This window comes from Telopea speciosissima, chromosome 10 (genome assembly GCF_018873765.1).
Source record: "Telopea speciosissima isolate NSW1024214 ecotype Mountain lineage chromosome 10, Tspe_v1, whole genome shotgun sequence".
Taxonomy (NCBI): Eukaryota; Viridiplantae; Streptophyta; class Magnoliopsida; order Proteales; family Proteaceae; genus Telopea; species Telopea speciosissima.
The window spans coordinates 58,784,248-58,799,299 of record NC_057925.1 but is presented as its reverse complement, the minus strand read 5'-3'; the positions used below and the strand labels follow the sequence as shown (position 1 = coordinate 58,799,299).

General features: G+C 37.2%; 2 protein-coding genes across 2 annotated transcripts; both read right to left on the bottom strand.

The window, feature by feature from the left end:
* Nucleotides 1-219: 219 nt before the first annotated feature.
* Nucleotides 220-9,499, bottom strand: LOC122642134 (carboxyl-terminal-processing peptidase 3, chloroplastic). Its single transcript, XM_043835554.1, has 12 exons — nt 9,056-9,499; nt 8,827-8,908; nt 8,565-8,695; nt 8,076-8,162; nt 6,229-6,307; nt 5,067-5,155; nt 3,238-3,273; nt 2,957-3,076; nt 2,637-2,723; nt 2,287-2,436; nt 1,274-1,381; nt 220-709 (listed from the first exon to the last, which is right to left on the bottom strand). The coding sequence occupies exons 1-12, from the start codon at nt 9,434-9,436 to the stop codon at nt 461-463; spliced, it is 1,599 nt and encodes a 532-aa protein (XP_043691489.1). The 5' UTR covers nt 9,437-9,499; the 3' UTR covers nt 220-460.
* A 1,406-nt stretch (nt 9,500-10,905) lies between these two features.
* On the bottom strand, nt 10,906-12,587 carry LOC122641556. The gene is made up of 2 exons (XM_043834828.1): nt 12,270-12,587; nt 10,906-11,305 (listed from the first exon to the last, which is right to left on the bottom strand). Exons 1-2 carry the CDS (start codon nt 12,475-12,477, stop codon nt 11,076-11,078), a joined length of 438 nt encoding a protein of 145 aa, XP_043690763.1. The 5' UTR covers nt 12,478-12,587; the 3' UTR covers nt 10,906-11,075.
* Between the last annotated feature and the right edge of the window lie 2,465 nt (nt 12,588-15,052).

Here is a 15,052-nt window from a genome sequence, read left to right as displayed (position 1 = left end):
ACCATCCAACCATGAAAATGCAGCTGATTGTTTAACATCATCTGAGTGATGTAACATAAATTCCGGGGCTCAACCAGTTAGTTGTATGATGCATGATGCAGGCAGAATTTTATGTAATTTGTGGGAAGTTCCATCGTAGTTTATGATATGGAAATTCTGAAAAGGTCATTTGATTGGTCTTCATAGAAGATCCATGAAGTTGAAAATCAATACAGATCATTGCTGTAACTGGCACAGTCCACAACTACTGTGCAAATAATTGTAAGAGAAGCAGTGAAGATATTTTCAAAGAGGACACTTCCCATCTATATACATTCATTTGCTATGCCTATGAGTTTCCTAAACAAATATTTGACATACAAGCAGTAATGGCTATTTTACAGATTGTTCTTCCCATTGCACATCCATTGACTTATCTGATACAGGTTGATTCATTTGAGGCAATAGAGATGTGTTTATTTCATGAAGCAGATCCTGTGGATTCCTGAATGTCCAACTCATGCTCTGCTATCATGATACATGAATCTGCTTCAAGAGATGAGATTGTTCCCTTTTCCTTCAATAAGGTTTCTTTGGGTGCGGCCAGCATGTCAGTTGTGCATTGCACATCAGGCATGATGCCAACCTGATCTATGTCATGAAGTGCTGGTGATAAGTATTTTGCAACTGTGATAAAAAGAGCTGATCCATCATGCAGCTCTGTCACACTCTGCATCAACGAAGAATAAAGCAACAATCACAGATTGAACACAGAGCAACAAATAAGTTCATAGTAGTAGCAAAGACTAAAGCACTGTATCCGTATAACCTGCCAGAGTTGGTAGCCTAGATCTCCAAACTACAATCTCAGGAAATTAAATAAAATACTAATAGATGGTTCTACTTTGTCTTTAAGAATTGCAACCATCACTTTCAAACCTTTCATGGAAATCAAGAACCACAGCTACTTTGTGTGTTGTAAATCACACCAGTAGATAGAGCAAAGACATAATTGATTTTGGTTTGCTAGAATTTAAATCAATTTATCACATTGTTGGCCTTGTGAATAACCTAAGCTATCCACATGCTTCAGATAGAGATTTCTAACTATAAGTGGACAAAGAATATTATAAGATACGAATGAAGCCATTCACATGCTTCGGAAGGAGAGTTTTACCATTCACAAGTCATTGGGCATGTAGAGATGTAGACATGCTTACCCATCATAAACCAATGTGGTATCCCAACTAGGAGTAGCAATCAGTAAATATCTTGGGCTAGTGAATGAGGATACCTGAATTTTCCCTTTCCCAAATGTTTTGTGCCCAATGAGGATAGCTCGGCCGTTGTCATGCAATGCCCCCGCCAATATCTCACTGGCACTTGCACTCCCTTCATTTACCTGATTTTGGAAGAGAGATTTGGCACTTGAGAGTTCTAATATTCATAACTTTAACATGCCATAACACATCAATTGCTCACCAAAAGATTCAAGATATTACTTGGATAAATGATTATAATGTGATCAACCAAAATAGAAGATTATTTTGGTGAATACAGGAAACAAATGAACTAGGGAATAAAAAACAATAGATCAATAAATTTTTTTTTTAAATGGGAGAAAGAACGCTAACTAGTGCTGGTGCCTCGGCGTGTACCTGTGCCCAGAGCACCCTGGTCGTTTCCGCCTTTCCAGGGGGTTGCGCCGGTCTTTTCATGCTGGACTGTGTCTGGGCGCAGGTACTCGCCGCGCCCAGTGACCGGTTAGCGTTCCTTTTCACTTAAAAATATTCAAAACACTGAAGAATTTTAATTGAAATTCAAAGAAACATTATAATTTCTTAAACAAGTATAACATGAGAACAACGAAGAATATGTCATTTGGAGATATCTCATACATTAAAGGTTTAAACAGGGAAAAAAAAACAAGAAACAAACAAAAAAAATACATACTAATGAATATACTGGAGCTTGGAGAAATAAAAGCTTGAGCAAAGTTATTGAGCATATCGGCTACTGGGGGCATAGAAAATAAATTTGTTAATAGTCATCTTTTTTTATTAGCAGAAGGACCATCACTATGAGATGCTTTAATAAACTGGTTTAAAAAATCAAATACCCAAAAAAATCTGGTAGCCACTTGATTGAATATAAATAGTTTAAGTTTGTTTCACAGGACCCAAATTACATCATCTCTCAATATTAACAGAAAAAAATATATTAGAAATCAAATTTTCCGCTCAATGTAGCATATTGAATTATTTATACAATGTAACTTGGTGGTTCAAATTAGTGCAAGTAACTTACAAGCACAACAAGAGGGTCATGTGTTAAAGCATGACCATTCACCATATTAATGGGCAACATATTCCCATCCCGATCAATCGTGTTAACCAGAATCTCATCTCCATCTAGCCACATTTGTGCAACATCTAGTCCAGCTTTTACCAAACCCCCCTGTGAAAAAAAAAATTTAAATATTGAGCTTAATTCGGATTTATCCCAACTAATTCTGGTTGGAAAGATGCACTAATTCAGCATCCCACTCTAAAGTAGGCTGAAAATTAACAATTCTAATACCAAAAGAAAATACAATACAGAAGATATCGAGGATATTTTAAGACATCAATTTGCAAAAATGAGAGATGCAATCTTACTGGATTGTTACGTAAATCTAGTATGTATGACTGTACACCCTGGTCCTCCATTTCTTGAATGGCACTTTCCATTTCAGCAGCAGCAGTCTGATAAAGAATAAAACCAAGAAGCATTGGCTCACAATGAAGTAGCAAACATGTCAACCAAGTACCAAAACATTTTTCTTCTTTTTATTTTTATTTTTTTTGAGGGGGGGGGGGGGGGGGGATAAGAATCAAACCTTATTCCAGTATCAAAACAAATAATTCTTCAAATTTTCCTGACTTACATGATAATTGTAAATATACAAGGCCAGTTAATAAATTTCAAAAATAATCACCTGAGAGAAGGCCAACAGCTTCACATATCCAGTTTTGGTTAGATGACCATCAGGAGTTCTGTGAGGGATGACAGCAAAGGATATAGGGGAAAGCTTAATGAACTCACGAGGTAGTTTGACCTAATAAGTACAAATGGCACGTTCACCATTAGGTTCATCAAACAAACTTATGAGAAAGAAAACAGCATCAATGTAATCTCAACTGCGCATTGGGTCATATCAAAACTCTGTTGACCCTAAATTTGGATAGATATCCAACATATAGCAAACAAAAGGGATACCTCTCTGAAACCCGAATCACTTCCCAAAGCTTTGCCCTTAAAAAAAAAAAATAAAAGGAAGAGAAGAAAAAGTTAGCCATTGCGTTACATGCCACATTAAGTTCTTGCTCATTACTTGCTAATTAAGTAGCTCTCTCCTGTAGGCAATGAGCATTCAACTATTGGAATAGAATCAACCAATGAACTGAAATTGCTAATACATTTACATTCCATCAACTATGATGCATGACAGTAACCCTCTTAATTATCATTTTTAGCTTGGGGTTCGTCTGTTTGTACTCAAGAAGACTTCACTTTCTTTGCCCACCATACAATGAATGGCACTATGATGGAAGGTCTAACGATGCTCTGTTTCTGCTCTATATAAAAGGGCATACCCAGTGGATGAGGCTCCCACCACTGCGGGGTCTGGGGAGGGTCATAATGTACGCAGCCTTACCCCCGCTTCGTTGAGAGGTTGTTTCCCAACTCGAACGGTCGCAATGGAGCAACCTTACCCTTGCGTCGAGGTCCGCCTTCTTGTTTCTGCTCTACATGTATAGAGTATATTGCAGCCAACACCATCACTCAATCTTAGTCTTGATTCTTAAATGACGGACAAACCATGATTTCCAAAGAGAGGAGGGAGATTGAGGAGGAGTGGTCGAAAGGAAGGCCTAGCAACCCATCCAACTGGCCAACAGAATGATCCAACCACCCAGCAGGCCATGGCCTCAGAATGAACATCACCATGCACAATCAACAGCCCTAAATAGACCCTATCTTTGTGAACCCCAACTACCATTTTTAGTGCATCCTGTGCTTTTAAGTCCCACCAACCATTCTCACCTCCTTGTGCATCATTATCTCCCCATTCGTAAGTGAAAAGGTGCGAGGAGGCTCTGCCACTACCTTCTCTGTTTGTGTATGAAAATTGCTCATGGAATCAAAAAGATAAATTCCACAAAAACAACGCAGTTTGCAGAGCAAAAAATGCAGCTTCGAAGAAGATCACGGTGAAGAGGAGAAAATTAAAGAACAATGATAATCCATCATCTTCATTTGGTTATCCTTTTCAGAACGGTTTGGTAAGGTTTGTGGAGAAAATCTAACCTCGTCAACTTCAGAAAAATTGAGTTGCAGGATTGTCTTGACCCAGGAAAGGATTTTTGATCTTCCTAAAAAGGAAGCAAAATCGACTAATCAGAGAAGGATGTGGTGTAGGACAAGACGGAGACAACGGTGAAGAAGAGGAGAAGGATGGTGGTGGTGGAGGTGGAGGAGAGGGTTCAATTCTGAAGAGAGAGAGAGAGAGAAGGAAATTACAAAAAAAATGACCTCATTTTAAAGAAGGTGTAAGTGATGTGGCCAAGGGCAAAGAAAAGTGGTTACAAAAATCTGCAAAAACCAGCTCGGTTACAAACAGATTTACCCTTTAGTTTATATTGACTCTTACCATGTTAAGAGGTCTCTAGGTTGTGTTGGTCCACAAACCCAACAGAAACATCCATGTCAGATATACAAGTTTTTTACTGGACCATTCCATTTAGATATGCTCAGCGGTTTTTTTTTTTTCAGACAAGATTATCCATTAAAGAAGTTGGTGTTTAATGCTTTAACTATCCCATCTTAGAATTTTGGGGTTTTTTACAGAGGACAGTCATTTTGGGACATAGGAAGCAGTTAACTACCAAGTACTTCCGCTAAAGATAGCATAGATCTTATTCACATTAAGGTAACCAATGGGGCTTCGTCAGTGATAACAACCTAATTAACCCTCCCTGGAAGCAACTCTTAGTTCAAAAGCATCATTACTTTTAAAAACAAAGGAGAACAGAATTGTCATTTACACTGTGAACTTTTACAGTAACAGTTGTTCCAGCAGTCCCTCGAAGCTTTTGTGCTGCTGCTTCTCCATCAAAACCATCAAGCTTCTCTCCTGAAACACCAGAGGTCATAATTAAGATGAGTTATTAGACATTTATGTTTCACTAATTTGTCGGAATTTTCTATGCATTACCTGACATGTCGTTCCAAACATTTTGAATATAAAAAATTTAAGTCAGGAATGGCATCCTACAAGTTTTTTTCACAATAATCCATCACAAACTAACACTGCAAAGCCAGGAATGGCATTCTATAAGTTTTTTCAATAATGGCGCACTTTTTGGTACGTCAGTCATAGAGCCTTCATGGAACTTTTTTTTCTTATGGCTCTATATGGTGCATCAAAGTCTTACGATAATAAGAGTTTTGACAGAATCTCCTCAATCAAAAAGATCCCATGAGGTGGTCGTCATTGTACAAGCAGTGGGATCCACTGTCCAATGAATTCAACCAAAAAGATCCCATACACTAAAATAGGGCAAAGTTTTCCTTTACCCATGGAGAAGGAAGAATCCCCTCACCACTGGTGATTTGACCTTGTGATTGGACTCCTCTATCATCATCAACTCCTACCCCCTATTGTACAAGATCAAAAACACCCTTCCCTAGTCCAATCAGACAGGACCAATGACAGTGGTGAGGGGATTCCTCCTTCATACCGTGGATGAAGGAAAACTCTGGTCTCTAAAATATTACTTGATTGACAGATCATAATTGTAATACAGTCATTAATCAAACCAGCAGCCTGGGGGGGGGGGAGATTTATAGATCAGATTTAAAATTTCAGTTTTAGAGGATCCAATACATGGTGGGCCCTATACACATACATGGGAACACGGATAATCTTCTTCAGGACTTTGCTTTCCATGGGGACTCCAGATTTTACTAGAATATAATAATTCCTTTCATCTAGCAAAGAGAATGACCACCATAACAGTTGATAAGCTAGCCATATAATACAATCGCTACTACATAAGCTAGAGTTAATTTGCGGAAAGCATAAAGGAATCATAAGAATTGGCACACCATGCAAATAAATTGACGCAAAGTCTAAATGGTAACTAAGATTCAACACTGGACTTGAAATTCTTAAAGAAAGATTTGAAAAAGTCTGCATTAACCTACCATCGATCTCAATTAACTCGTCTCCTTCATGTATACCAGCTCGCGCAGCTGGGCTGCCCTCTATACAAGACATAACAACCTGCAGTTGCAAATTTACATGAAACACATATGTATGCCAATTATATCTTGTGTGAGTGTGTCCCATACAATTCTGACTCAACAATAAAATATGGGGACTAAAACAAATAACTACGTGGAAACAACATATGTGAGGCAACTATAAACCATTCACAATATGAAAGTCATGAAGATCAAAGAAATGTAGACCTCCAAAAATATCCATCAAAATCTTCAATGGTACAACATAGCTACTTGATCTTCTGAGAACTTGTGAAGTTAATAAAGGAATATGCGAATCCCAATGGAAAGATCAAGAACATTTCTACCTTGAAAAGGGTGAAAACTAGCAGCATAAGGTTATGAATTATCAGAGTTGTTTTGGAAATGGAAAGAATATCCCATAAATCATCAAAATACATGTTAATTTTTTAAAAAGAAAAAGTACCACCAGATACATATCGCTTTGTCTTTTGTAGACCTGAACCTTTTTTCTTTTGGTAATTGTCCTTTTAGACCTCCACATTTAGGTGGGAAACAGATTAAGCAAATCAAGTAGGGAAGAGGTTTCTCCTAAATCTTGAGGAGTGAATATTCACCAATTGCAAGAATAAAATGAATTGCTTCTGGGAAAGAAAGAAGAAAAAACAAAGCAAATAAAACAATGACACCCCTTCCCCCCCCCCCCCCGGCATTTGGGATATGGTAGCAAAGACTGGTATATCCAGCTGACATGCATATTTTTTCTGCAGCTATTCTACCCCATCTAATGAAAAAAAAAATTTATTCATTCATTCAGGAGAGTTTCTTTTTAACCTCATTCAGAAAATGGAAAAAGTAAATGCTTACCCTAGTAATTGCTTGCACCATATCATTATTGATTTGACTGAAATGTTTTGCACATATAAGCACCAGGTTGTAAACCTCATCAGACCGTTCCATGCATAGAGACACACATCCTATGGATATTTTTCACTCAATTGATTGATCAACACCTATGACTGCTCTTCCATGGGCACTATGAGTTAGGTCATCCATCGACAAAGCCTATTATCCTCTCTTTTGGCATTGCTTGTATGCATCAGACATGGCATGTAAAATGTCCATGAATCATAGGTTTAGAACAATATGAAGGTCATGCTCTGTAAATAATGAAGAAATTCCTGGTAATGCCTATTTATTTTTTGGAGAATGCACATTGTAGTCGATTCACTTTGAAGGAAAATACTAGTCTTTGTACTCACAAACTTCACAAGTTATAAAGGAACTAAGAGACATGTTTGGGGGAATGTTTCAAGCCCTTAGATATTCACAAGTTCATAATACAGCACATAATTTGCACAGTTTCAAAAAAAAAAAATCTTGAAGACAGTTTCAACATGATTCCTTTGAATGGAAATTTACTCTTAGTTCCTCTATATATAGACTTGGTTGATAGAGAAGAAAATGTGCATCCATGTAGGAGGGTGGTTCAAATGCACAACCTAGGGTACCAAGTTGCAGTTTGCACTGTTAGGATCTTACTTACAGTCATTTGAGGTTTTAAAGGCAAACAGTTGAGGGGATAAGATGGACAGGCAAAAAATACCAGGAAAGAAACTAGTATCAATGCATAACAATTCCAGGCTAGTTTTCAACTGGATTTTGTACCGATCATGTCAGAAGAGGTGGCCCATTGGGATTACAAGCAATTAAAATATGACATGCACTATATGTAAATCATATGGCTGGCGGGAGGACTATAATTTTGCCCTTCTAAATATGTATGAAGTTCTTAGTTTCTCACATACCAAGCTCCCAGAACGTGGATCAGCATTTATGAAAAGACCAACTCCTTGCAAGTTTCCATCACTTCCTATTCTGAAACTTTGATATTCCTGGAAGCCCCCAAACCCCCCAAAAAAATTAAAAAGTTGGGGAGAAAAAAGAACAAAAAAGTACAAATTATTAGGGAGCTTTCATAGAAGTCTCTAGCCTAAGCCATCTATCTAAAGCAACTTAATAAACATAAAGTATCAGGTGAATGCTGCAGAAAAAGAAGGGAAAAAAAGGTCATAGTTAGAAAAAGAAAAAAAATAAAAGTGCAATGGTTAGGAGAGAAAAAACAAATAAATCAGGGAAGGAAAAAAGAAATCAATTGTGCCCTTACAAAAAGGAAAAAGGGATGGGCAAGATCAAATATAACTTTTATGGTCAAGTCACCTTTCCGCTTCGCCCTTACAACTATCTCCATCTTTGTTTGAGTCAATTAAGTATACAGACTAGCTAATTCCACAAACCTTTGGGCTTATAATCCGGGTAAAGGGATCACCAAGAGTGGAAAGCATTCCCCTGATCTTGCTATATGCTGCATCCGCTGATCTCAATGGAAACATCTCCACCATTGTTTGTTGCAGTTTCAGGTCCCAGTCTACATATGTCAAACGAACAGATTCTTTCTGTACTTCTTGATTTGAGTTTCTCTATACAAAATAAATTAAGAGAGAGGAAGAAGAAGAAAGACGGTGTACGACAAGAAGATATTTGGTGGTGTCTGGTTACCTTGATGATTAAAAGTTGGATCTACGAAGCTTTCTCGTATCAAGCCCCATGCCTCAACAAGAGTCCTCTGAACGGTATTTACCTGACCATAACCACATAACCAACAAGAAATTTACATTCTCCAACAGTTCATATTAAATTCAAGGTATATAGTCATTACAATCAACCAATTTAACGCAGAAGCGATTAATCACACTAAGAGAAAAAGTTAAGTAATTAAATGCACTACCTCACGAGCTCGAGAAACGGGGAAAGCAACAGTGAGAGACTCAGCAAGAGCAGGAGAATCACAACAGACAGAAATAACAGCAGTTACCGCAGCAGCAAAACTAAAAAAGCTTCTTCCAACTGATTCAATCAAACTTCGATCCAATTCATCCCTCTTAACTTCAACAACTTCATAATCCCTATCGAGACACCTTTTCTCAGAACAAATCCTAAATCCACCGAACTTCAATGGACTGGGAACAAACGATCTCCTCCGACTCTTGGAGATTAAGCAAGAAAACCGGTATGAATCAAAAGATCCAAGCCTAGTTGATGAACATTTGCAAGGAATGGAGGAGATACGAGGGGCATTGAGATCCAGTTTAGGGCACAGAGCTTCCATTTTAGCAGACAGTAGTTCAGATTCCTAAGCTCACAGACATGCTCTGAAGACACTGAACAACTGCAAAGAAGAGACGATGCTTCAGAGCTACAGAGTTCGTAACTTAGAAGGAAGAAATAGAAGAAGAATCCGTTCCAGGCTTCTAGCACAAAGATTCTCGTGGGGCCCACTTGAATCTAAATGATTTGTGGCTTCAAATGCCTTGAGATTGGATCTTTGGAAGTATAGAGGAAGACGTAATAGAATATTACACGTGTGCGATGATCGGAGCCCGATGAATGGTAGAGAGTAGTCGAGAATTCACGCCAACGGCGTAAAGACCACTTCATCGGTGGTGGCGGACTGGCGGGAGCGGCCGCATTTCATCGTTTGAGGATGACTGGTGTGTGCCTGATGTGGATTGAATCTCGTATGCTGAAGTATGATCTACGGTCCACATTCAAAATGACAAGAAAGTGGAATCTTGAACTTAAACTTGGAATCTAGGTCGAATTAGTTCCCAAAAACCCTAGAATCGGTCCCCCCAGAATATACAAAATCAGGATTGATCATGACCAATTTTGATCTGAATGGGCTGACTCAATTGAACTGATTCCCATTTTTTTTAAAATGGTTCCCACTCAAGGTTTTAAAGCCTAAATCAGACATGGAATTGGAATTGATCAGAGATTGGCGGGATTTTATCGAAACCTTAGAAAATGGAATTGAGGAGAAGAAGAATCATAAATCTTTGATCTTTTAGATCTTTTTTATTCAAAAGTATCGTAAATCTAGATATAAGAGGTGAGATTCATTGATTTTTTTGTTATTTTACAGACTAAAAGATTTTTTAAAATGATTTAAAAAAAAAAAAAACTAAAAATCAAAGAGCATTCATGGTGGACTCCAAAAATATTTAAGTTGTTATTCTTTCTTTTTCTTTGTAATTTTCTTTGATAGAAAGGACAAACTCTCTTTGATGAAAATGGTACAATTCCATAGTAATAGTACAGAAACAGCTAAATGACACTGAATTGAATGATTTTTATTAAAAAGTCTATCCAATTCAATACTTGCAAAATGCCTCACATTCCATGTACAAACTATAAATGTAAATACCATAAACCTCTATCCTTGTTCAATGGATAAATGGGTGGGCTATGAATGTTCTTTGCATGATGAGGGATTTAATAATCCCTCCAGAAAACAAAGTAGATGCCTTTTCTCTGCAATGTGAATTATCCGTTGGACTGTCATGGAAGCTTAAAAGCATTGAATGTGTTAAGTTTTCAATGAAGTAAGCAACTGTTTGATGAAAGCTGGTGTTTTGGACTTCAGACTTAATCAAAGTTGTTGGAACTCCCACTGTCACTCACCTTCTCTTGGATCACTTCCCAGCCTAGTAAATTCAAGTGATCAAAGATACATTCATGTTGTACAAGCCGGGGAAAGGGTTCAGACACGAATGGATTTCAAATGCTTCCAAGGGATAAAACAACTCCAGGAATGAAATACATTAAAAGTTGAAGCACATATGTGATGGAAACTGGACAAGAGGAGAATGACACTGTGCAAGAGAAAAATGTACATGATTTAATACGTATAAACAGCATTAGCTTCTGATTCATCATGCAATGAGTACGGGCTGCTGCCGCTGGAGCTAGTAAAGGGTGAACCCATCATCATAGGACACATGCCATCCTCGTCGACAAGGGGCTGCATTCTCATCATACTCAGAACAACAGCTCCACCTCTTCTTCCAATTTGCACTACCAGTGTTTGGTCTGTTCCCCTTGTCATTCCATTTGTAAACAATCACTCCACTACGATCACTCCACTCGCCGTCGATCCCTTGGTGTGGTGGGGCCAGCGAGAACAACCCCTTCTCTCCTAAAATCATATAATGAAGTTAAAATTTCATAAGGATGTTAGAATCTGATGCAGACATTCTGGGAGCAATTCTGGTTGGCTCATAACCTATGCCCTCCCCATAAATCAAAGCCAGGTTCAGCTAAGCCCATATCTCTAGCAGACAGCACATCAATTAGACAAAGGCTTTCACTTTCCCTTGCTTTCTAATCCATTCTGTCATGCTATCATGGTTTTCAATGTTGGGTAAATCTTGTAGTTATTGAAATAAGCATGGAAAACATAAACTGCATTAGGAGTCAACACAGCAGTTAGACAAAGGCATCTACATTCCCTTGTTTATGACCGTTCTTTAGTCTACCATGGTTCTCAATGTTGAATAAATCTTGTAGTTATTGCGACATATCCAATTCATAATCAAAGCATGACAAATATGAGTTTTGTCTTAGAAGTCTGCAGAGCAATCAAAAAATTTGTTTCCCATTCCCCTGATTACAACCATTCTATCCTGCAAGTATGGTACGAATGTTTGATAATTACGTATATATCAGAACATAGCCAGATTACGAAATTCAAACAGAAGATACAGAAATTTTATGGACCCATTGCTCTTAGCTATCAGCTAGACAATTAGACAAAGATTTCTCCATCCCTCACAACCACTCTTTCCGGCTCCAATGGTTCTCAATGGGTTAAATCTTGAAGTTAACAGATACTCAGAACGGACCAAGATTTCAAAATACACACATAAACGACAGAAAATTTATGGACCCGTTTCATTTTGGCCGCCAATCTCAACATACATGATTCAACATGGCCAGGCTACTTCCGGGTTTTGTAAGCGTAGGAAACATAAGTTCTATAATGTCTTGTAGATTGAAGAAAAACACCCCAAACAACCCCCCCCCCCACACACAAAAAAATGTGTTCTTTAGAGGAAAAACATCAAGCACATAGCACGCAAGTAGTGAAGTGTAATCCATACCATTGATGTGGCCGTGGAAAGAGCAGGCAAGGGGAGAATTATCCTTATCTTGGTGAAGGGTGTTGCACCTAAGGCATCTCTTCTGTACAGGTATTAGCTTCACTTGGTTAGAGAGCGAAGACTTCAGCTGGAAAGCAATCAAAGCATTTGATTTCTTCAAAATAAGGTTTTGAGGAAGACCATAACCCAAAGCCAAAGCCAAAGCCATGTGAAGTTTGCTTCACTTGGATGGACTGGGATGCAAATATGAACTTGAATTGGCGCTACTCTTTTTCGATACTTCGCAAGAAGTAATCAAAACTCAGAAAGTCCAAATCATGATAGCAGAGCAACCCCAAGCTCCCATTGCCGTCACCTTCGGTTGAAATTTTTAATGAATCCGGTCCAACCTCCGGTTCTGCAGTATCTTTTTGTATTATACTCCATATCATTGTATTTTGTCATTGTTGGTGTATATTTTACTTTAAGATATATAATTTTAAGGCACAATTTAATAAAGTAAAATTGTATATAGATAGATATATTAATACGGAGGAAATCTCATTTGAATGGCCTTGCTTTGGAAAGCTTACCAAATTGGCCCATCTTCATTATCCATGTCGAATGATGGTGTGGCAAATACGATCGTTAAATATGTATTACTTGGTCTGAATTGATCACGTATCAAATTTTAGAGTCAAATTCAGCATGCATCCCATGCATGTACATGTATGCTTACAGTACTCCAAGCATTATTGTGCACTATTTCATGATCATAAATGTTCTGCTAATCTCAAATTTGTTATTTAGCAAACTTCATTTGAACTGAAATTTTACAAATGAAAAGAAAATCTTAGGATCTAACTATCCACAAAATTCAGGATCCATCCGATATACCACATGGCAATTTAGGAAAGTTTACCCTTTCGATGTTATCTTTTCCTTCAATGATCTTATGCAATTATGTTCACATCAAGTACTGTATTTCTCCTATACTAACTTTACCATGAAAAGATTTGGTATTGAGCAACATAGGAGAAGATAGGAGTTAATTAACAAATGAAATACAATTTGGGAGACAAATTTATAAAAAACCTGTTTTTAAATTAAGAAAATCATCTAGAGAAGACACGTACACTAGTGGTTGACTGATTAGTGGGTTTAGGTTAGGGGTGTAAATGAATCGCCGAAATCCGTTTTCGTATTCGTGTCCGTATCCGTTTAGCACTATCCGAATCCGTCCGAAAGCTAAACGGATGTGGATACGGATATGCTATAGCTATCCGAAAAGTTATATTTATATGTAAACGGATAAAATATCCGATCCGTATCCGTTTAGCACTATCCGAATCCGTCCGAAAGCTAATCAGATGCGGTTGCGGATATAGTACTACCCGAGCCGAATCCTATCCGATTACATCCCTAGTTTAGGTATTGATTTTGTTTTTTTATTTCCTTTTTTATGCCACTATATAGGGAAAAACAAAACAATAGAATTGTTTGAATGTTTGCAGGTGGAATCTGATTGCTATAGACCTTTAAATTGGTATTTTAAGTAGTAATTGATTATTGTATGCTAACATAAGTGTTCTACCAAAAAAAAAACAAGTTAAGTGGATTCTTACCCAAAAAAAAAAAAAACAAGTTAAGTGGGTCATATAATTTGATATGTTCTAAAAATAAGGTAGAAATCGATAATAATGACAAGAACTAATATGATTCAATTTGATTTAACTTGGACATTTTTGTGATCATTGGGACATTTGCCCATTTTTGCATCAATCAACAATTACTACACAATAATGTCAACATAGTAGAACAAATAATTCGTTTCTTCTTTAATACATGCAATTAAATATAATGTAGTAACCCCCCAAAAAGTTGAATCAAATTGAAAATGACACAATTGATTGAACCTTGAAATAAAAAAGGTTTTGAGATAAATAAAATAAAAACATAGTATATGGTGTGTAATTTTAGTAATAATAGGACTAAAACTCTGAAAGGGAAGATGTTGCATAAAGAAATAGAACAGAGTAGATAGAGTGGAGGAGTGTGTTTGGAGTGTTGTATGATTGACGTATTCGTTTTATATTTAGAAATTTTTTTTAGGATAGTTATACGATTAGTAATGATACGTAGATTACCACCAATAAGACGAATAGAGGATGATGTTATATAAAGAAATAAAATAGAGTGGATAAAGTGGAGGGGTGTGTTTGGAGTGTTGTATGATTGACGTATTCGCTTTATACTCAGAAAAATATTTTAGGATAGTTATACGACTAGTAATGATATATGGAGTTGAATGTTAAGCTGTAAAATAAACAATATGTAAACAAATTCAGTGTAGTTGAAATGAGAGCGTTGAGATTGATGGGTAAAACTAGAGAAGATAAAACAATGAATGAATGGATATTATAGATAATTTAGGAGTAGCTCTAATACATGATAAGTTGTGAGAAAATCGTTTGAGGTGGCACAAACATATGCAACTGGGCTTTTGGATGATTTGATTCAGATTGATGTAACTAAAAAGCAAAAGGGTAAACCTAAAATGACTATTGTAGAAGTGTTGAGGAAACATGCATGGTTTGGAACTAGTAACTTTGGATGGTGTTTATTGGAGAAAAAGAATCAACGTTTGATGACCCCATTTAGTTGAGATAAGACGGAATTGCGTTGTACAATTGCCCGAACGATATGGATCACAGTTACTTGTGATTGATCATTCATGCCACTTGGATGGTAGAAATTATCCTGTGATTGGGCACTATGTGGTCTAATATGCCGATCTTTCCCCT